This window comes from Diaporthe batatas, assembly GCF_019321695.1.
Source record: "Diaporthe batatas strain CRI 302-4 chromosome Unknown Contig00002, whole genome shotgun sequence".
Lineage (NCBI taxonomy): Eukaryota > Fungi > Ascomycota > Sordariomycetes > Diaporthales > Diaporthaceae > Diaporthe > Diaporthe batatas.
In genome coordinates, this window is record NW_025408549.1 from 884,432 (window position 1) to 905,681 (window position 21,250).

At 54.9% G+C, this 21,250-nt stretch overlaps 5 protein-coding genes across 5 annotated transcripts; 3 read left to right on the top strand and 2 right to left on the bottom strand.

Moving 5' to 3' along the window:
* Positions 1-494: 494 nt before the first annotated feature.
* KVR01_001828 (uncharacterized protein) lies at positions 495-4,777 on the bottom strand. The gene is made up of 3 exons (XM_044792516.1): positions 4,322-4,777; positions 2,364-4,248; positions 495-2,306 (listed from the first exon to the last, which is right to left on the bottom strand). The coding sequence occupies exons 1-3, from the start codon at positions 4,388-4,390 to the stop codon at positions 937-939; spliced, it is 3,324 nt and encodes a 1,107-aa protein (XP_044649783.1). The 5' UTR covers positions 4,391-4,777; the 3' UTR covers positions 495-936.
* Positions 4,778-6,097: 1,320 nt separating this feature from the next.
* On the top strand, positions 6,098-7,323 carry KVR01_001309 (uncharacterized protein; the record flags this gene model as incomplete). The annotated part of the gene is made up of 5 exons (XM_044791836.1): positions 6,098-6,190; positions 6,254-6,285; positions 6,475-6,592; positions 6,651-6,834; positions 6,908-7,323. The coding sequence occupies 5 exons, from the start codon at positions 6,098-6,100 to the stop codon at positions 7,321-7,323; spliced, it is 843 nt and encodes a 280-aa protein (XP_044649264.1).
* A 1,273-nt stretch (positions 7,324-8,596) lies between these two features.
* On the bottom strand, positions 8,597-10,091 carry KVR01_001967 (uncharacterized protein; the record flags this gene model as incomplete). Its single annotated transcript, XM_044792035.1, has 5 exons — positions 8,597-8,685; positions 8,738-8,933; positions 8,986-9,517; positions 9,595-9,752; positions 9,810-10,091. The coding sequence occupies 5 exons, from the start codon at positions 10,089-10,091 to the stop codon at positions 8,597-8,599; spliced, it is 1,257 nt and encodes a 418-aa protein (XP_044649922.1).
* A 2,038-nt stretch (positions 10,092-12,129) lies between these two features.
* KVR01_001564 (chromatin-remodeling histone chaperone SPT6) lies at positions 12,130-17,300 on the top strand. Its single transcript, XM_044791014.1, has 4 exons — positions 12,130-12,559; positions 12,631-12,810; positions 12,877-16,516; positions 16,588-17,300. The coding sequence occupies exons 1-4, from the start codon at positions 12,380-12,382 to the stop codon at positions 16,848-16,850; spliced, it is 4,263 nt and encodes a 1,420-aa protein (XP_044649519.1). The 5' UTR covers positions 12,130-12,379; the 3' UTR covers positions 16,851-17,300.
* Positions 17,301-18,514: 1,214 nt separating this feature from the next.
* On the top strand, positions 18,515-20,497 carry KVR01_001902 (uncharacterized protein; the record flags this gene model as incomplete). Its single annotated transcript, XM_044782134.1, has 1 exon — positions 18,515-20,497. The coding sequence occupies one exon, from the start codon at positions 18,515-18,517 to the stop codon at positions 20,495-20,497; it is 1,983 nt and encodes a 660-aa protein (XP_044649857.1).
* Positions 20,498-21,250: the final 753 nt, after the last annotated feature.

Below are 21,250 nucleotides of genomic sequence, written 5' to 3' on the forward strand. Positions count from 1 at the left end.
TCCACGTATCCGAGTCGTACCTTTTCGGCCCAGTACATCCCACGCGTGGCGAGCGAGTCAGAGCGGATCCCTAGGGGCCGCCCGCATTGCGCCGAAAGCGCCGGTGCCGAAGCCAGACCAGTTTGGGGCGCCCGGGGGGAGGGGCTGCTTCCTCTGGCATCACACAGGATGTTACCAGGCAGGTGCGCGAGGAGGAGATTAACCGGCAATAATCATATGACAAACAAGTTAGCATTGAATTGTGCGGTACATCGGAGTAGACGCCTTCCCCGGCATTGGCATTACGTACGGATACCGTCGCTGAATTGTGCCCGGGGATACATACACAGTATCTTGGCTCCCAAAAGGGCCTGCACTGTTGTGCTGGGGGACCCGAAGCTAGAACGGTCCCTAGGTAGGCTGATCTTGGAAATGTGGTCGTTGGGCCACAGGCCGTTGACAAATCATATTTTGTGCTGAGCATACAAGCCTTGCCAAGTTACCTTGTCTCAAGGCTTGGTCATGACAAGACATCTTGGTGCACGTCCTGGCAATGAATGCGCATGGTGTGTCTTACTTGGGCACCAGTGAGCACCGGCCAGCCGTTTCAGAATTCTCTTTCTGAGAAGTGCGGTGACCACTAAAGCACCCGAGGTCTTGGAAGAAGTGGTGATTCCAAACACACATATGAAAAACTGCTTTCGAAAACAGTCACTATGCAATTTCTCTCTGGGTATGACTTGTACTGCGGCCCATCCAGTACGACCGAAACACCGTGCTCGAACAAACAGGATAACCACTACCTCTTTCCAGCACAGTCTCGTGTATGAAGAATGCTGAATACTTTTCCCGGATCCTTGAACTCCATCATGTATATCCTCATCAAGCCTGCCGTGGCTATTTATCTGCTAGCCGACGGTGGCCGTCCACAATACGTGCTCAGAAATCCTTCCGGCTCTATTGCAACAACAGCACCTCCTCATTCAGCACGCCAAACAGGCCCTCGACTTCCTTTCTAACAATCTTGAGCTCTTCGGCGACTTGACCTGTGACTAGCGCGTACGCATACAGCAGAGCGTAGTCTTTTTCCTCGAGGTGTACCTGGCCGGCCAGACTCCCACTGAGTGCCGAATGGCCAATGCTGTGGCTTCTCTTGCTGCTACTGCTGCCACGCCGGGCTACGGCGATTGGTTTTGGCGACCCCGGTGCATCGCCATTACCATTGGTGTGGCCGTTGTCGTCGGTGCCGTTGACGTCCCGGTGTGGTGGTTCTCCTGCCTCAGCGGCCTCCCGCTCCTTCTTCTCTCTCATGGCTGTAGCGTGCTCTTTGCGGAACAGGAAAATTTTGCCAAGTAGCTCGTCTCGGATTCCAGTGACGCTGGGAATCGCGTCTGTCAGGGGGTACTCGAGCATCAAACAGCTTGCCAATACCTGGAAGACATGGCAAATGCGTTCGCAGAGCACTGCACGCTCCCTTGCCGTGAAAAGGAGTAGGGCCTTCTCTCCATCCGAGAGTTGGCCACGGCGTTGGGTGACGAGACTCATGGCATAAAAGGCATCGAGCAGCCGGTTCGTACTGCGCATGATCCGCCCCGTAGCTTCGTAGGGAAACGGCCCACGCAACTCAAACTCGGATACGGCGGACTGTCGGAATACTTCTAGTCGCGAGGCATACCGCTGTAGTGCAGCCTGTTCGCCCGACTTGAGGTAGGATCGCGAGCAGTCGCTGCGTAGAAGGATAGCCAATGGCCCACGCTTCCAGATAAGACCCATCTGTAGGTACAATACTGAGATACCCTCGCGGAACTTTTTGCGCGCCGAAATCGGCCAAACGAGCCTGCAAACTATCAATCCCCAAAGGATGCCTGCGGAGACGGCAAGTGCTCGGTGCAGACTAATTTGGCCAATGTAGGGCGTCTCCCCCCCTTCATCGTCGTCATCGTCGTCCACTCTATTCGCAATAAGGTAGGCGTAGAGCAAAGAGACGTTATAAGCGAGGAGAACTGTTCGGCCAAAAGAAACTTTGTTCTGGACGATGACGATCCAGAAGCTGCCGAAGGCGACCAGTGCGCCAAGGAAGAGGAGTGCCACACCATTGCCTTGGCTGACAGTCCAGTTGATCACTGCGAATATCACCCCGCAAACAGTCGCCTGAAATCTGGTGGTACCCGTGGTGTTGGCGGCGCCCGAGGTCATGGAGCACACAATCATGAAAGACAGAAGACCCCATTCGCCTCTCCAATGCATGTATATCGGCTTGGTGTCGGGAATGAAGGCAAGCATGGCCCAGAGCATAGCGCCAACACCAACTTTGATGCCAAAGCGAACTGCGCAGGCATTCGGTCAGTATGTGTCCAAGAACGCTCCACCAACAGCACACTTACTGTCATCTCGGGCTAGAAACCGCAAGAATAGCAGGAATCTCTGTGACAACATTCTGACAACATCGCTGGCTGAGGGCTCTGCCTCCCAGCTGAAGGTGTCCCTGCGTCGAATCATCTGGTCAGGAACACCTCGCGGCAGCTGCGACCTCCTGATCGGCCTCACGATCGCTTCTGGTTCAACCTCGAAAGGCAGTAGAGGGGCTCTGGTCTGCCGCTGATGTAACTCCTTCCACAAGGCCAGAAACTGCCAGCTCCGTCGCTTGTGCTCTGTCGCGTATTTGAGGTCGTCTAAGACATCTAGGTATTTACTCATTTCCTCGCCGAAGCTCTGAAGGCTGAAACTGAAATGGCCACATGCTGCAGCCACCTCCTCAAAGTCGGCTTTGATCTTATCGGACCTCAACCGTCCGTGTTCTATATTTTTGTACAGTTCTTCAAGCGCTTTTGCTCGATTTTCGTTGAATAATGATAGCGCGTCGAAGAGACTCTGTCGAAAGTGGTCGTTGATCATAATATCGTAGTCTGGCGCCTCTCCAAATGGCGGCTCGCTAAGTATTTCGGACAATGTGAAGGCCAAGGACTTCATCGAGGGCCCAAGCAATGCGATAAACAGACTGAATATGTCGCTTGGTGAGCGGAAAGTTGGGGTGCTTGACGGGGGACCGTGAATGGACTGCTCGTCATCACTCTCGTCCGACCCTTCATCGATTGCTGAGAGGGTCGGAAGATGGCTCCTCATACTCGACGAAAAGGTCCGGTAGAGGGTCGGAGAGAGTTGGCCGGGAGAAACGTTGCCAGAACCGGGCTCGGGGGGCTCCTTTAGCAAGGCGAATTGAGTGTTGGCTGCGCTTCTTAATCCACCGATCGACTGTGCCAGGTTCTCCATTGACTTGTAGACAGCCTTGTCTAGCTGGTATATCTTCTCGTCGCCCAAGAAATAATGCTCGAATTTCGCCTCCCTCAGATTCTTGGACATCTTGGCGTAGGCAGCGTTGTACCCGGCCGAAGCCTTGGTAAACTCGGGTGTCGACCATTCCTCCTCTGACCCACTCAGGAAGCCGTGTGTTATCATAGTCAGCATTTCGCCAAGGGAGCTCGAGGCCTTGGTCATGCCGTCCCGCAGCTGTGCTCTCGCGGATGTCCTCCAAAGCGTAAGATTTACCGCAACCGTAATACAGATTCCGCAGATCAACATTTTCAAGACCTGGACGATCTTCTGGTTCGAGAAGACGTGTTCCTGCACAGCGTTCTCCTTTGTCAGGATGCTGATCATGGACAGCGAAGCCAGCGTGCTGCCAACGTTCACTTGAGGGTTGTTCATCCTCTGCTTTACCCACCCAACGAACCCGAAAGCACCGCAGACGAATATCAGAAGCACCAGGGCGTACGCGACGGCAACCATGTGAAGGGTTGAGCCGAAGAAGACGGAGGTAGCCATTGAACATATAGAGATGATCTCAGCGTAGACAACGGCTATTATGGCGATGAGGGTGCCTTCGATCATGGAGCCGGCCGTCCTCGCAGGGTGGAAATAGACAGTGATGGTGGCGACGACATGCTTGCCGTCTGGCCGGCCCAGAAAGTCGGAGAGCGGCTCCCACAGCGTGAACAAGCTGCCGAGGGAGTAGGCTAGGACGCATTTCAGGACCCCCCTCCCACTGGGGGACTTGAGCCACGCCCAGCTGTTGATGACGGACGCCTTCGCATTATGGCCGAGTGCATCCAACCTCTCGGAGAAGGTCTCACGTGAGAAGAATGGGTGTATCGAGACATGACTATCGCCAGTGTTGGTGCGACCGCGATCACGAAAGGCACCGCGCAAGGTGAACTGCCGGCGGGATCGCTGGCCCGTCTGTGGGTCGATGAAGGTGCCGTTTGGCATTTTCTGGCGTTGCGACGAGTGTTAGAGAGAAGGAAAGCACTTCTTTGAGGGGAGACGGGCGGGTCCGGCAGCTCACACTCCTCTTTGAGGGCCGTTCAGCAGGCCCTGGCGGGCCGGCCGGCGGGGATGGGGACGACGAGCTCATTGCAAGCTCTCCTTCTTCTATGCGATCTGCTTGCACATCGCCTGGAGGTCCTATTGGAGAGAATGGCGCTCATGGTCCCCTTCCATGACAATGTGGGTAAGCTGTGGTTCGATGCAGAGAGGGACTGGATGGGGCAGTGGGCAGTGGGCAGCGGGCACTGCGCAACTTGGGCTGCAAGAGGATGGAGGTGGTGGGCTGGGAAGGGCCTGACGGTGTGGTCGCTGATTTTGGAATGGGCCCGCGACTGACGACTGACGACTGACGACTGCTACTGTGTAGGAGCAGGTCGCACAGACCAAGCAAATCGACCCGTTTGGTGCCCCAGCAGCCCACCCGTGCAGCCGTGCCGCTGGAAAATGCGGAGAAGATGGGCGCTTTGCAGTGGTGCTGTATGTCCTTGCCCACCTAGCTCTTCGGACCTTCACCCCAGCTGCCTAGCTGCCCAGCTGTGATCCTGGTCTCGAATCTAGACTGCCGCCACCTTGGCGAACACCACCGACGTCACATCCCGATAATCCTATGGTCACTGCTGACCTCCACCGGAGCAATATGGCCGTCTTGATGGCTCAATTATGTTGACAACTGCAGACAGCTGCCACACAGAGTTGTGATCATTTTTCTTCTTCTTCTTTCTTCTCTCATGCTACCCCACACACGCCCACGATCGACTACTGATGCTGCTGTTGTCCAACTTATTAGACAAAGGGTCATCGTGCTACTGGGAAAAGTGGCGAGGGTGTCGGCGCGCTATTCCTCCTGTGAGATGATGCTCTAGGCATCATTTTAATAGTCCTGGCTGCCATCCTCATATGCGGAAAGAACTTTGCTATTCGAGATCTCGACAGTCGGCTTGCTGCCTACGTGTACTTCAGTACAGCGTGAAGCATCTCTTCGAATAAGCCGTTCGTGGTGACATGCTGGTCGTCATGCGCACTGCTGTAGAAGATTTGCACCTATAGGAGGCACTTTTAGCCCTCGTGGACTCAGCCGAATGACCATGTCGATATGTCAAGCTCGCGACTTGCGAGTCAGGCAAGAGTCAAAGCCTTTACTGTGTGTTGCCACTTTGAAAATCTAGAATATATCGCTGGTTGGTGAGTTCAACAGCAACAGCACGGCGAGTCCTGCATCTTCAACGATCTAGGCATCTCTATCACATTTCACAGAAAGAAATCCTTCAAGTTCTGTGGTGGGCAGTCTAACGAAAGGCTCAGCTCAGCTTGAGGAGCATGATTCGGAAGCGCTTATATGCGCCCCGAACCGAAGGGGAAGAAAACAGAAGAAAAGGGAGAAGTAAAGAAAGAGACAACAATAATAACTGTGTCGCAATTCTCAGGCAAGACCTGGGAAACGCTGGCCGATCCACTTTCCCCCATTGCAGGCGTTGCGTCGTTGAGGGTCCGTGCACCAAGCATCTCGACATCGAATGCTCCTGCTGCCAAGTCACGTCCGTCACCACTGTCCAGTCGCAGCCCAGGCTGCTCATTTGTATTTCACATTGATCTCACGCCGACTTTTCAATTCTGTCCTCTGAGTTTCCAAGTTTTCTACGAGTTTTACCCGACCAAGTCACACACTTCTGCACAACAGTTTGTGGCCATCAGGGCGAGCCGAGTCAGGCCAGCCAACGCACGCTTGAGGGCCTCTTACATGCTTTGAGCACGAGGCTGCTCTTTGCAAGTCTCTTCTCATCGCGTTGAATTTTCCATGCGAAGACTTCTTTCCACAATGGCTGGTGCAAGGAAATTCGCTCCCCTCAAGGAAGGGGCAGCAGGGAATACTCACCTGCCTGAGCTCAAGGTTGGAAATCCTGTCTTCTAAACGTCTTCCTTCACATACAGTTTTCTAATACTGGCTGTATAGGGCATTGTGTTTGATGTCGATGGAACACTCTGGTGGGTATCCCTTCAATCCTGCCTCTCTCTGCTGCAGGAACGCTCTGCCTACGAGCAACTTTTCCTGGAAGTCCAGATCTGACTCACGGCATCCCCGTTATACTGGATCTCGTGGATCTTGGAATTTATTGTAGGCAACGTGCGGGAGGCTCGACGCGATTTGATGATCTAATGGGCCATGATTTGTAGCAAACCACAAAACTACATGTTTGGTGAGATGCGCAACGCCCTGTCCATCTCCAAGGAGGTCGACATACTCGAACACATCTACTCTCTCCCCACGCCAGAGGACAGAGAGAAGGCCATGGTGAGGGATAAGACCCACCCCTAACAGGCATCCTCACCGCAACTGACCTAGCCCTCAGGAATCAATCCGTGACATCGAACGCACGGCAATGTCCAAGCAGCAGGCCCAGCCGGGCCTCGTCGAGCTGATGAGCTATATCGACAGCAAGTCCCTGCCTAAGGGAATCTGCACCCGCAACTTTGATATGCCCGTCGATCACCTACTCACAAAGTTCTTGTCTACCGTCAAGCCCTTCCACCCGAGTGAGTCGCCGTTGTCTGCTTTCCTGGAGTTTGCCCCCTCAGCCCCGCGGCACTTTACTGACACAGGCAAAAGTTATCACACGTGAGTTCCGGCCGCCTAAGCCAGACCCAGCTGGTATCCTCCACATAGCTCGGTCGTGGGGTCTTGTGCGACTCGCCCCCGCGGGCGGCACCGAGGGTGAGCTAAAGAAGGTGTTCATGGCGGACAGTGCCGAGGTCAAGTCCGAGATCGTGGACAGCGGCAATAATGGCGTGGCTGAGCTGGACGGCGAAGGTCAGAAATGGCAAGGAAATGCAAGCGGCTTGATAATGGTAGGCGACTCCATTGACGACATGACCGCCGGCCGCAGAGCAGGTGCGGCAACGGTGCTCCTTGTCAACCCGGCCAATGAGCACTTGGCCAGTCATGAGCATACCGATTTAGTGATCAACCGGCTGGACGAACTGATTGGCCACCTGGAGGAGGGATTTACGGGGAGGCAGATATAGGAATCAGAGGACCGCAGATAGTACCGGCCCCACCTCCAATACGTATTGTGGGCTCCGTTTTGTGACGGTACGGGCTTATAGACTGCTGGGAAGTAACCAATCCGAATTGGTTATTATGGCCTTTTGGCCGGGCGGTCTTTTGCGCCAGCAGTCAAGGGGTCCCACCGTCTCACGTGTGAAGGTCGATGCTCGATTTCTCTTGATATCAGCATGAGGCCTAAGTTATAGACAAATATCGGGGCTCAGGCTTCCAAGTCCAGCGCGAAAATATTGTTCTGAGCTTCAGATGAAGACAGGGTTATGTGTCAAGTCAAGAAGCACATGGAATTGATCAAGTCGAGAACCGATCCACTGAACAAGAAAGGCTTGTACACCAAATGTGCCGAGCATCCAACCACACCGTTCGTATTCAGAGTTTCTAGGTCTGGGCTATGCGCCGTACAGATAGCAGCAGCCTTTTTGTCTTTCCCCCTTCCAAAACGCTGTCAGCCGGCCAAATAGACAGAAGTGCCAATCCTTGAACACATTTTCTCGACGCTTGCCACCACGCAACACTGCAATATGGTTGAAACCCCTAGGACAACGTCCATCGCAAATGCCAAAATGGACCACTGGCCTAGACCTTCCACTCCTGCTGCTTTGGCGTGCCTTGCAAGATTCGTTGGAGCAGGCATGATCGGAAGAGCTGTCGTTAACGTGTGCAGAAGGTGGGCCGAGCAAAATATTGCCTGCACACAGATCCTTCGAAGCCGGCTACGCCAGGGTTGTGCAAGTAACAACTACCACGTAAGCAGAAGGAGAGAGATCTGGGTTCTTTCTCAAAGCTTTGTGCAGCCTGACTGTGCTTCAATGAGATCAGAGAGAAAAGTGAGATCAATCCTCGAGGGGGTTGGGAGGCGAAAGTTAGAAGGTGCCAGCTCGCGGGCCTGTCGGGTGCCTGGTTGCTTGGGAACATAAGAAAGAGAATCCTATTCTCGCCTTACTTGGTTTGGATAACCCATTCCGTACGCACTGTTCGAGCCCTGCGGAATACCAAAAGTTGCCTGTCGTCGGCTTCCACGGATGCTGGTCCCAACTTCGTCTGGCGCTTGCGGCGTCTGTCTCCGAGGAGGTGGAGGTGGTAGGGGTCCGGGGGGAGGAGGGCGAAGGGGCAGGGCAAAGGAGGTCTGTTTGTTGATCGAGCCGGCAGAGGGGCTGGGACTGTGCCGACCAGGGGGCGGAGGCGGAGGAGGCATCATCTTCGGTATCGAGTTTGTCGTCGCGCCGCGTTGGCCTAGTCCCGGATGTACAGGCGGTCCACCTGATCGGCCAGCGCTGCTCCCTGCCCCCCGTTCTGATCGTGTCGGGGATCGATTCGATACGCTGCTATATTGGTCACGAGGTGACATGATAGCGCCCACAATGGGAATCTCACCTGATGTGGGTGTTTCCAACGCGCGGTCATCCACGGCCGGGTCTGGAGAGTCCTTCGAGCGAAGCAAATCCTGAGTAGACGGGGAGAGCTGGGGCGCCAGGTGAGACTTGCGGTTGTCTCTCTCCATCAGGCTTACTGCCCATTCTCGGAGGTCGACAGGCGTTCTCTTGGCGGCCTGGACGAAGGGATCCCGTTCCTATGCAGCATCAGTTCTCTGCGCGGTGGGCTGCGCCGCGGGAACAACTCACAAAAAGCTCATCGGGCGTCGGACGGTCGTCGGGCGTCTTCTGCAAACACTTTTGGATCATGTCCTCCAAGATTGGCGGGAAGGCATCGCTCTTGGGGAGCTTGGGGGCTGGCTCGTGGACGATCTGCTGGAGCAGGTCGAGGATACCAGCCGGCGCGCTCTCGGCGTCCGACAGCTGCTCGCTAGCAGCAAATGGGAATTTGCCGATGGCAAGTTCCATAATCGACAGGCCAAAACTCCAGACGTCAGACTTGACTGTGTACTTCTCGCCCTGAATCCTCTCTGGGGCCATGTAGGTAGATGTCCCGACAAAGGTGTCTGCGACGGAGTTGACCAGCTCTCCGGACACACCAAAGTCACAAAGCTTGATCTGGCCGCGAGAGTTGACGAGGATGTTGGAAGGCTTGATGTCTCGGTGCATAATGTGGTGTTTCGAATAAAGATAGGTCAGACCACCGAGGGTCGCTTCGGCGATCTTGCCCAGTACATCAACACGGACCGGACCGAACACGCGCGAGACGCGGTCGAGCGAGCTTGGGGCCAAGGGTTAGCACAGAGTCCTCGACTCCTTGACAGGGCAGCTGGGGAGGGGAGGGGAGGGGGTGCCTACCCGACGTCCATGTACTCCATGCACATGATCACATCGTTGTTGTCGTTCAGAAAGGCACCGTAAAAGGTGACAATGTGCTCGGAGTGGCAGCCGTGCATGATCTGAAGCTCGCGGACGATGCGCTTGCGCATTTCTCTCTTGGCCTCGACATGGATCACCTTGGATGCTATCAGACATGCCGGACAGTAGCAGACGGGTGGTGAGGGGCGACTTACCTTGCGAGCCATGGTGGTGTTGGTGGGGATGTGCTTGACCTTGCTGACGGTGCCTCCGTTTCCAGAGCCCAGGTCCTTGATGATCTCAAGGTCCTCTGGGCGCAGGTCGAGGTTGAACTCGATGCCGATCTCCAGCTGCGCGGAGGTGTCCTCCGAGTAGTTGTTCCTCGAGTGGCGGTAGTTTGCATTCTCGGAGGTTGGTGGCGGCTTGGGAGCCGCAGGCGTCAGGGCGAGGCCCTTGACGTTCTTGCGCTTCATGGAGCGAGGCGCAAAGTCGGCCATTGTGGCTGGGCCCTAATGGCTTTCCGGAACGGGCTTGTAGTTGTTGGTCGAAGGAGACGCGAGGTCGTCTCGGGACCCTCGTACAAGGCCTCGGGAAGGGTGCAAAGGCTGATGCAGCCTCGCGCGGTTGGAGGGGTAAACTGGGGGGTAGACTTGACGGGTAGACCGTTTGTCTAGTGCCAGTTGCCAGCTCGTGGGTGCGGCGTGGTGGCGTCCTGGGCAGTTGTCCAACGGTCGCGCAGCTCGCTCCCAGTCAGTGTCGTTGCAACAAGGTCGAGCCCTCGAGAGACGAGAAAACACAGGTCGAGGAGGCGGTTGGGCAGTCGGACAGTCGGGCAGTCGGGGTCGGGCTGATGGGTGCTATGTAGTTGTCACTTGGTGGGGGCTTTCTAAGCGGCAGGGTCTCGATATCGGGGGCGCGCTGTGCAGCCTGTGCCGGGCGCTTTCATTAACAGCGGTCCAAAGGTGCAAGCGAGCTGCAGCGGGCGGGGAGGTGCACACCTACCTAGATACGCTGTTTGTTTCCCAGACGCCAGCTGCTGTCCTTTGGATGAGGATGTCAACAGCAACAGCAACAGCCTGACGAGAACAAGAACAGAGAGTGTGTTCCCTGCCTTTGAGTGAAACACTGGCCAGCAGAAGAGAACAGGAGGAAACAAGTCTGGGGCAAGCGCCAAAGTCGAAGGGTCGAAGGGTCGAAGGGTCGGAGGGTCGAGGGGTTCGTTGGCTCAGGCCTGCCCAAGTCTCGTCGGATTGGGCCCACTGAATCAGTGCAAGCGTCCGAGGCAGTGGGGTGTCGACTGGACCTTCGCACGGGCGACACGGGCGACACGGGCGAGATCCAACGCTGGTTTGCCCCCCCTCCCCCCATAAGAAGGGCTCCAAAGGGAAGAGTCGAGGCCCAAAACAGACAAAATCTGATACTGCGGGCGGATACGACACCTCGCTTATTCTGCACTACCTTGTTGTATAGGCATAATGGGTTCCTGGCTTTCCGGTACGGCACGGGGATGCAGGCAATAGACCGTACAACAGGCGCTGCGCTCCCCTAGAATGCAGGTCGACCGCGGCGGGTATCACGACCTGCCGACCTACGCATCTGTCTAGCTGTTCTGGCTGCCTAACCAATAATAAGGGGACCGGAAAAGGGGCTGGCGAGGAATTGGACGCCATCCCGTTGCTCCTAATGGCCGTGGTGGAGTTAAGCCATTGATGAGTGTGGCACGCCCAAAACGGGCTGGCGTCTCAAACACGGACCTGGGCCTCTTAATTGGCCATCCAATCTTCCCAAAGGTGCTGCACCCCGGCAGGGGTCTGGCAGGCTCCAAGCGCGTTTCTCGTTGGAGCAAACGCTGGGCTTGCCACCCACGACCCAGACCCAGGGTTCGGGGTTGTATCACATTGATAGAACAAGGCCATATCCCAGACTGCATGACACGGGGCAGCGGCAGCAGGCGACGAATCCCATATCAACCAGCTGCTGCCCGCCTCCCCTCCTGTAGTAGGTAAGAAGAGATGGGCTTGAAGGTGGTTGAGGTTGGGAGATGGAGTGCACCGAGTTATTGCCAAACAGGCTTTGCCAACACAAGAAAGGGCCCTCTGGATCACTTCATTATTGCGTGTGGGCCAAGCAGGTGCAGACATACAAGCCATGACAGTGGCACAGAGTCCTTCAGGCTGCTGTGGTCCAATAGCGATGCATGTTGAAGCAGGCACATACCAAGCATTCACCACAGTGCTGGGATGGAAGGCCAGGCAATGGAAGCCTGTGGTTGCAATGGCACAGCTCAGTATTAACAAGTAAAAGTGATAACAGCATCCGAAGACATACAATTGTGTCTGTCTGTCACCCCAGGGCTATCCCCGGCCGTGCTCAGAGATCCAATGCTAAGGTGTGGCCCGATCCCACCTAGCGTCAACTCCTAACCCGTCTAACCGTCCGCCCTGGCCCGCGGCCGGCAAGCCGACCTAAGTGAACGCTCTGTACCGAGTAGGCACGGCTGAGCTCACCTTGCTGGCTCCAAAAATTCCCCTTGCATTCAAGGCGGGCAAGTAGCCAACTTCTTCACCATATTCCAGTCTTGGCCCTCTGCCACCACTGCACACCCACCCATCGAGCTCACCCGACAGAGACAGGTCGCATCTTCTGTCTTTGGCCCCAAACACTCCCTGCCGGCCTTCCTCCACCATCACCTGCTTTGCGCGAGCCCACCTCCATAGCTCCCTCGTCAACCACATCGCGCCCCCTCCCATAACAAAGAAACAGGCATCAACCACAGTCTGTCAAGATGAGCACCATGGACCTGATTGACGACCGTGCTGAGCTGGACGAAGAGGAAGAGGAGGGCTCCTTCGACGGAGATGAAGATGGCGAGGACGTCCAGCCCCGCCGCCGGCAAGAGCGCACAAACGTAGACGACTCCAGCGAGGAGGAAGACGATGACGATGATGAAGAGGAGATACAAAAGGTTCGTGCCGTGGCGGGCTCAGCTGTTCGCTTCTGGCGAGGCCCCAGCTGACACTTCAATACCAATCGCAGGTACAGGAAGGTTTCATCGATGACGAGGACGAAGACGTCGACGACTCCGGCGAGCGAGAGCGCCGAAGGCGTAGGAAGCGTCGGCGAGCGGAACGTGACGAGGAAGCTCAGCTCGACGAGGAAGATTTAGACCTCATTGGTGAGGCCAACCCAGAGTTCCAGAGCAGAGAACAGGCCCAGGTGCGCCATCAACGTCCCTTGTATGCCGATGAGAACCACCATGACATGCGCTAACTACGACAACAGTCAACAACATATAAACGCTTGAAACGGGGTCATGAGGATCGTTACAATAAACGACCGGCTGAACTAGCTGCTACCTTGTTCGACGAAGAAGACGAGGCCGGTGACGAGCGTCACTATGCCCGCCCGAACCACAGCCGTGCTGCGCCTGACGAATTCGAGGACTTCATCGAGGACGACTATGGCGACGAAGAGGAGCGCATCAGGCAACAGGAGGACATGGAAGTCGCTCGTGGGCGCGATCGCCTGCTTGTCGGCAGCGTCATGCAGAATACCGACCTGGAACAAGAGGCCCTGGAAGACATGGAGAGAATCTTCGGCAATGGCGAAGAGTACTTGTGGGCTCTTGAGAAAGAGGAAGACGAGGAGGAAGGCATCGAAGAGCAGCAGCTCGAACTCAAGGACGTCTTTGAGCCCTCGCAGCTGACCGAGAGGCTCCTGACCGATGAGGACAACGAGATTCGCGCCACCGATGAACCCGAACGATTCCAGCTTGACCGGAGACCCTTCAAGAAGTCCCAGATACAGCCGGACCTCAAGGAAGAGACCAAATGGATCTCGGATCAGCTGTGGAACTTTAAACAATTCAGCATGGATCCAATGCTGGAAGGGCACTTCGCCAAGGCCGTCAGCAAGGTCTTGGAATTCTTCATCATCGACTCGGTCGAGGTCCCTTATGTTTTCCAGCACCGCAAGGACTATCTGATCCACGCTCGGAAAGCGAGAAACCCCGATTACAATCGCCGTGATCAGGACTCTTCCGAATTCGTGGTTCAAGCCGAGAAGCTCCTGAACCAGGATGACCTGTGGAAGATCCTCGAGCTCGATACCAAGTTCCGTGGTTTCGTCGAGAAGCGAGCGGCGTTGGAGAAGAACGCTGCCAGCCTCCGTGGCATTGACGTGCAAGACACCATGCTCGAAGAACAAATCGCGGAAGCAAAGCAGATGGAGGAGCTTCAGGATCTGCTCGACTACGTCAACTTCAAGTATTCAACGCAACTGAAGGACGTCACCGCAACGGATGGTGAGACACTCAAGCGGCCGGGAGCAAGGTCGTCTCTGTTTGACCGGGTACGGAAGAGCAAGGCCTATGACTTCTTCCTGGCCTACGGCCTGCCGCCTGAGACCGTGGTGTCCAACCGGCTCAATGCGGCCTCCAACGCACCGTCGGGCACACAACGAGTTGTCGCTGATGATCCGTCGGAGCACCCTGTCGACTTGGCAGATAGCTTGACGGACGGCGACTTCTCCACTGCGGACGCAGTCATCAACGCTGCTCGCCAACTGTACGCTGAAGAGCTGTTTTCGAGTCCGAGATTACGCAAGTGGATGCGCGAACATTACGTGGTGAACGCCGTCTTCACCTGTCGCCGTACAGAGAAGGGGCTACGCAGAATCGAAGACTCCCACCCCTTTTACGAGATTAAATACATCACCAATCTCCATAGCTCGGACATCGCCAGGAAGCCGGAAATCTTTTTAAAGATGATGAGGGCTGAAGAAGAGGGCCTAGTCGAGGTAAAGGTAGCCCTCCAGGATGAGCGCGAGTTGAGGCGACAATTTTCTCAAGACTTCGCATCCGACAATTTCAGCGAGAAAGCAGACGCATGGAACGACGAGCGCAAGAAGGTGCTGGAGCTCGCAATGTCCAGGCTGGACAAGATGATGATCAAGGCCGTCAAAGATGCCATGCGAACGACGTGTCAGGAACAAATACTCAAGATCTGCCGTGAGGAGTACACACGCAGGCTCGACCAAGCCCCTTACAAGCCCAAGGGTATGGTGCTCGGCACAACCCCTCGAGTTCTCGCTCTCTCAAATGGAATGGGCGATCCGAACCGAGAGAAGATCACATATGCTTGGGTCGAGGAAGATGGTCGCGTGATCGAGTCCGGCCAGCTGGGTAACCTTGCTAGGGACGAGGAGGCTCGTGAACAGTTCGCAGAGCTGGTCAGAAGGAGGGAACCAGACGTCATTGCTGCCAGCGGTTTCTGTGCCGACACCCATAAACTCATCAAGGACCTGGAGAACCTCGTCAACGAGAAGGGCCTCATGGGCCCTGAATATGACGACCAAGAGACCAACGAACTCCGCACGGACTTACTGGAAGTCATGGTTGTCAATGACGAGGTTGCCCGCCTCTACAAGGACAGCCCTCGAGCCGTCACCGAGCACCCCACACTGCCGTCTCTCACGAGGTATTGTGCAGCTCTTGCACACTACCTCCAGAATCCTCTCAAGGAGTACGCAGCGCTTGGGAAGGACGTCATCTCCTTGTCTTTCCACCCGTGTCAAAATTTGCTGCCGGCAGATAAGTTGAGCAAATACCTCGAAACTGCGATGGTGGACATGGTAAATCTGTGTGGTGTCGACATCAACGAGGCTGTCAAGGACCCTTATACTGCTAACTTGCTGCCATACGTATCTGGTCTCGGCCCGCGAAAAGCACAGGCCGTCATCAAGGGCATCAACATGAATGGAGGTGTCGTGACCTCGAGAGATGAACTCGTGGGAGACCCTGATCAGCACAAGCTTCCCGTTGTCGGCCCGAAGGTCTGGGATAATTGCGCAAGTTTTCTGTTCATCGAGTACGACACGTCCAGCCCGGGTTCGGAGCCTTTGGACAACACTCGTGTACACCCAGAGGACTACGAGCTTGGACGGAAGATGGCGGCCGATGCCCTGGAGCTTGATGAGGAAGACGTCAAAGCCGAGACGGACGAGAACGGGGCTGGCGCTATTGTTCGCAAGCTGTTCCGAGACGACGAGCAAGAGAAGGTCAACGAGCTGGTACTCGAGGAATACGCTGAACAGCTGGAGGCGCAGTACAGCCAGCGGAAGCGAGCGACGCTAGAGACCATCAGGGCGGAGTTGCAAGCGCCGTACGAAGAGTTGCGACGGCATTTCATGACCCTCAGTACGGATGAGATCTTCACCATGTTCACTGGGGAGACCAAGGAGACACTGGCGGAGGACTCGATCATTCCTGTGAATGTTCGCATCGTCAAGGATGATTTCGCCATTGTTCGGTTGGACTGCGGAATAGAAGGCCGTATCGAAGCACACGAGGTCTCATACCGCTCTTCGGTCAAGGACGTCCTCTCCGTCGGCCAGACCGTCCAGGCCAAGATCCTGGAGGTTGACCGCAAAGCATTCCTGGCAAAACTAACTGTCCGCGAGGATATGCTGCGTCGATCAAACAGGAGGCACGACTACGACCGAAATATGTGGGACTACCGTCAGGAAGAAGACGACAAGGAAGAGCTCAAGGAGAAGGACAGGACTACGGGCAGGACGCAGCGTGTCATCAAGCACCCCTTATTTAAGCCTTTCAATGCCACACAAGCCGAAGAGTGGCTTGGCTCCCAGTCTCCAGGCGAGGTCGTCATCAGGCCATCATCCAAGGGCAACGATCATCTTGCCATAACCTGGAAGGTTGCAGATGGCGTCTATCAGCACGTCGACGTCCTCGAGCTGCAGAAGGAGAACGAGTTCTCTGTTGGCCGTCTGCTCCGTGTAGGCGGCAAACACTCATACACAGATCTCGACGAGTTAATCGTCGACCATGTGAAGGCGATGGCCAAAAAGGTCTCTGAACTGATGCAGAGCGAAAAGTTCCAGAAGGGCTCGAAGGCTGAGCTTGGTATGTGTCCCTCATCCTCATTATTCCCCCCCCCCCCCACCTCCCGACTTGTCTGCTTACCCACCCTGCAGAAAAGTGGCTCACCACCTATATGGACGCCAATCCCAACCGATCGAGCTACGCATTCTGCATCGACAACAAGCACGCAGGCTACTTCTGGCTGTGCTTCAAGGCCAATCGGTCGTCGCGGGTCATGGGCTGGCCAGTGCGCGTCGTGCCCAACGGCTTCGAGTTCTTGAAGAACCAGTACCCCGATGTCAGGGCACTCACAAACGGGTTCAAGATGAGGTACCAGGGCGAGATCCAGCGCCTTTCGGCGAACGGCGGACGGTGATAAGTGTGGTGGGCGAGGCAGAGTCTTGTGGGCCGTTGTGTTACGACTTTGTATCCTGTTAAATCAGAAATAATTATTTCGGCCGCTCAAAAGGCAAGTACGCGGTGCCCCGGCAAACCCCCAAAATCAGCTCATTGGGGATGATGAAGCTGGGCAAAGACGAGAATGGATAAGTCCTTCAAAAGTCGCAGACTGGCCTTAGAGGCCGCAGCTGAGTTGCAACCCGATGGGTACCTACCACTGGCAAGTAGTCAGTTCCCGTCAGCGTCTTCTCCAAGTAGTGCCGGATCCATTTTAGTGACGCGTCCCGTCCCGATCCCCAATACCATCGTCTCCATAATCTAACAAGTATTCTTCCGCACCGACACATCAAATATACTGATGCCAATCACCAGTGGATAGCTCAAGCACAATCGTTGCGTAAATCTTGACCCACATTCACATGGTGACCAAGTGCACATGGAATCTATAGCAACTGCAGTGAGAATGGACTATGGAAGGCCTTACTTTTGCAATTATTTGAAAACTCGTCTAATGAAGGTGGAGGACCTACTATCTTTGGAAAGACTGCTTGCTCCCTTGCCAGTGGTCTAACTAATGTCAATATCCCGCACTCGCTTCTAGCCCACCCACCCCCAGCTTGAAATTCCCTATTTGTCACGACGAAGTACTCCTTTGCTCTCCGGGAGGCTCGGTACAGCATGCTACCTGTTTCACGAGGCTAACCTCGGTAACAATGTTCGAAATGTTGTGCTCAGTGGCGTGGAAGATCAAGTACTGTGATATCAAAGATCTGAGCGCTCGCACCTGTCTCACTTCGCGTGAGATAGCAAAGCAATCCTTGACTAACTGGTTCGAAGCCGCGAGGGACACTTTCTCTCGGTCTCGCTGACAAGACACGCATATCATCGCCTGCCGTAGCTAGTGGCGCATTTGGGGGTCTCGCGCGCCTTTTTTTCTCGGCCAGCAATAATGATGCCGTGCGCCCTGTCGGAAGAGTTGAAACGTGAAGAAGTGGCCGCTCTGAGACCGTTCAAGCAAGAGGCCACCAAAGATAACGTTGGCTCTCAGCGAGGTGTGACCGCGGTGGTTGGTCCTCCCCTGTTCCAAAGAATACTCGAAGAAGTAGGTAACAATGGCTGAGATACCCGTAAGGTTGGTCAGCTTGGACACGGTATCGAAAGAAGCTGCCGTGGCAACCCCGCCCTATCCCTATGCTCCGCCAAAATTCTGCCGTGCTTGGGCCCCCCTTTCATTGGGTTCTTGAGCACTACTATGCAATTGTGCAATTACACCTAGACACACATCAGCCAGCCGAGAAATCTTCGATTTGGTTACAAAACTGCTTCCAGTCATTGCATACTTATATAGCCGGATAAGATCCTCGCTTAGATTCACGACAGAGGTGGCTCCCTACCTAGGTAGCCAGGCTCATACCAACCTCGAGACACCAACATCGCCCAGCAATGTCAACGGAGGTCCTTCCTTATGACCGGAATGTCCCCAGAGAACGGTTGAGCTCATCCGCGTCTTGGTTGCATCAGCGGTCCTCTGATCATGGACTTTGTCGTTCCTGCGACCAGATAGCTGTCTGGCTTTCTCCCAAAGGCTCGACAGCCGAACATGTGAGGGCGGCAGGGTCTTGTCACTTGTGCGATGTCCGAATGGCCGATAGAGACCCCAGCTGTCCTCTTTGTAACTTCTTGATCCACCTGGCTGTCGACGCAGCTGGGCTGGCCGGTCTACCGGGAATCGCACGCACCAGGGTATACTCGCTCCATGCGTCGACGTTCAGCGAAGTATTTCTCGACACCAAAGACCAACAGTGGTGCTCAGGCGAGGACAATCCAATAATCTTCTTCATTTCACCGCTCTTTTCCTTTGGGACAAAGGCCAAGGACTGGGCGCTGCGCTTCAACAGTTGCTTCATGCCCTTGAAATCCCAACCATCCGGTACTTTTGCTCGGGATCTGTCAGCTCATGCAGACCTCGACGTAGTAAGCCAGTGGATCCAGCACTGTAACCGTGGGCACACTCATCCTGACTGTAATTCAATCGCGGAGCTGTCCATAGCTGAACTCACTGTTATCGACTGCGAAACTCGTACGCTGGTACACTGGCCCAGCGGTGCGCCATACGTTACGTTGAGTTACGTGTGGGGGACGGATCCAGCAGAAGCTGTGGTTGATGGCGTTCTGCCTCAGGCATTGCCAAAACTGATTGAAGATACCATCGTGGTTGTGCTGAGGCTGGGCTACCAGTTCCTATGGATCGACCGATACTGTATCCGGCAAGACGATGAAATAGTCAAGGCTTCTTTGATCCGGAACATGGACAAGATTTATTCTGAGTCATCGCTCACTATAATTGCGTCTGCGGCTGAGAAACCAAACGAGGGCCTCGCGGGTGTGGGCATCCCCCGTGACCGCATCCCTCACTCCGTGAACTCGTGCGGGATAGGTCTCATACAGCTGATTACAAACATCTCAGATGAGGTTGAGAATTCTCACTGGAACACACGTGGTTGGACATATCAAGAAGGCTTCCTGTCCAACAGAAGGCTTCTATTCACAGAAAGCCAGTGTTATTTCCAGTGTGGTGAGCTGTGGTGCACAGAGGGGCTTAATATTCCGTTGAACATACTCTCGAGGCTCAATAAGCCGGACCATTCGAAACTTCCTAGGGTATTTCCGTGGGTTGCCGGCAAGCAGCCAGCCGTAGACCACCGATCAGAAGGCCGAGAGAAGCAAAGAGAGGAGTACTTTATCGAGCGAGTGCGCGAATACATGAAGCGCGAGCTTACGCATGATACAGACGCTTTCGATGCATTTGCGGGAGTCCTCAACTATCTTGAAAATACTTTTGCCACAGAATTCCTCCTTGGCAACATCTGGGGTCTTCCTATTTGGAGCTCTGGATCCCGGTGGTCTGCCAGTGAAGGCGGGACCAGCAAGCACACTTTGCTGAGAAGCTTATCTTGGAGCCTCCCCCGGCCGTTCGTGACCAAGCTTAACGGAAAGAATTCCGACGTTGCCACTCGGCGACAAGGCATCCCCAGCTGGACATGGTGCGGCTGGAAGAGAGCCCACTCGTCAACTCGCCAGATAGAATGGAGGGATGTCTGGAGCCAAGGCAATGAGGTGCCCGCCCAGACAGACATCGCAGTCGAGTACGACGATGGGCGTTCTATCCAGTGGACAGCAAGCCACAGCCCGATGGAGCTCTTGGTGGCAAGTAGGACTCTGGGGCAGGCAAGGCACCTGCGTGTCCGTGGATTGCTGTCCCAGCTGCTAGTACCAGCTGCCTGCTGGTATGTGAGCTATGACGGAGAGTGTCAGTGTGGACCGTACCGTCTGGGGAGAGGAGATGTGCGATATTTGAGCACAGTGGCTGAGCGTCGAGGGCTTCCTGTGACTGAACAAGGATATGTACTGCAGGCTTGGTTCTTCTCTGCGCTGCACTTCAGCACAGCCGAAGATAATTGCCGGAGTGAAGCCATGATACTTGTGCCAACCGGGGACAAAGATGAATATGAGAGATTGGACACCATGTGCCAAGTCAAGATGGAGTATTTCGTTACCCGCCCATCTTTACAAGGCATGGTGGACAGGTTTGGGTGGAGGCTGACAGAGTTCACGATTCGATGATGCCAGCCGGGCTCAAGGTTAAACGTCGCGCCAGCTAGTAAGAACCGTTATCTTAGCCGTGTATGGAAGGTAAAGCGCAATATGCCAGCACACAGGGACAAAGGTTTGCGGGTTCAGAGCGTGCAGGCTCAAAAAGGTCGCGGTCCAAACTTCGTTGTAGCTACCTCGGTAGCCTGTGGGAACTCAGAGTAGCTTAGGAGTACATGCTGGATTTCGAGACATTGTGGCGATAGTATGACACGGAAGAAGCTGGCCCACAAACAAGAGAAATGGAAGAAATTGTCAAGTGCAGCACTTTGACGAGATACGATTTCTTAGTAAGCTCGTATGCTCTGCTTCCACAGAGGCGGAGATGTCAGTGCTGGACCTCTCAGGGGCTGACTGAACGATGTCATCGATAGATAACGCTCGCAAAATCCACAGTATGAAGATCATTGTAATCCAGGATACCTCCGGAACAGGTAAGCGGGCCTGCGGGCCAAAGTCCTGGACTATGGCTGCATGTGTGTTGTTATCTTTCTGTTGGGCCTTAAACAAGGACCAAATAGGATTAGAATAACAGTATTTACCAAACTGGTAGCCGTTGGCAAAAGGCTGTGCTTGGAAGAGACTCAGCTCTCCCGTCGACCTTGTCACATTTTCGAAGACAAAATCCAGAGCAATGCCATAAATGATCGATAGACTCAGGGGAGGTTCAGTCCTGAAAAAGGAAACCCCAGCCTTCGTGGGTCCCCCGAAAGGGAATGTCAAAGT

Coding starts and splice junctions, on each gene's coding strand:
- KVR01_001828 (XM_044792516.1), bottom strand. CDS start 4,390: ATGAGCTCGTCGTCCCCATCCCCGCCGGCCGGCCCGCCAGGGCCTGCT. Junction 4,249..4,321: donor AACGGCCCTCAAAGAGGAGT/GTGAGCTGCCGG, acceptor TCGCAACGCCAG/AAAATGCCAAACGGCACCTT. Junction 2,307..2,363: donor GTTTCTAGCCCGAGATGACA/GTAAGTGTGCTG, acceptor ATGCCTGCGCAG/TTCGCTTTGGCATCAAAGTT.
- KVR01_001564 (XM_044791014.1), top strand. CDS start 12,380: ATGAGCACCATGGACCTGATTGACGACCGTGCTGAGCTGGACGAAGAG. Junction 12,811..12,876: donor AGAGCAGAGAACAGGCCCAG/GTGCGCCATCAA, acceptor CTACGACAACAG/TCAACAACATATAAACGCTT. Junction 16,517..16,587: donor GGGCTCGAAGGCTGAGCTTG/GTATGTGTCCCT, acceptor CCCACCCTGCAG/AAAAGTGGCTCACCACCTAT.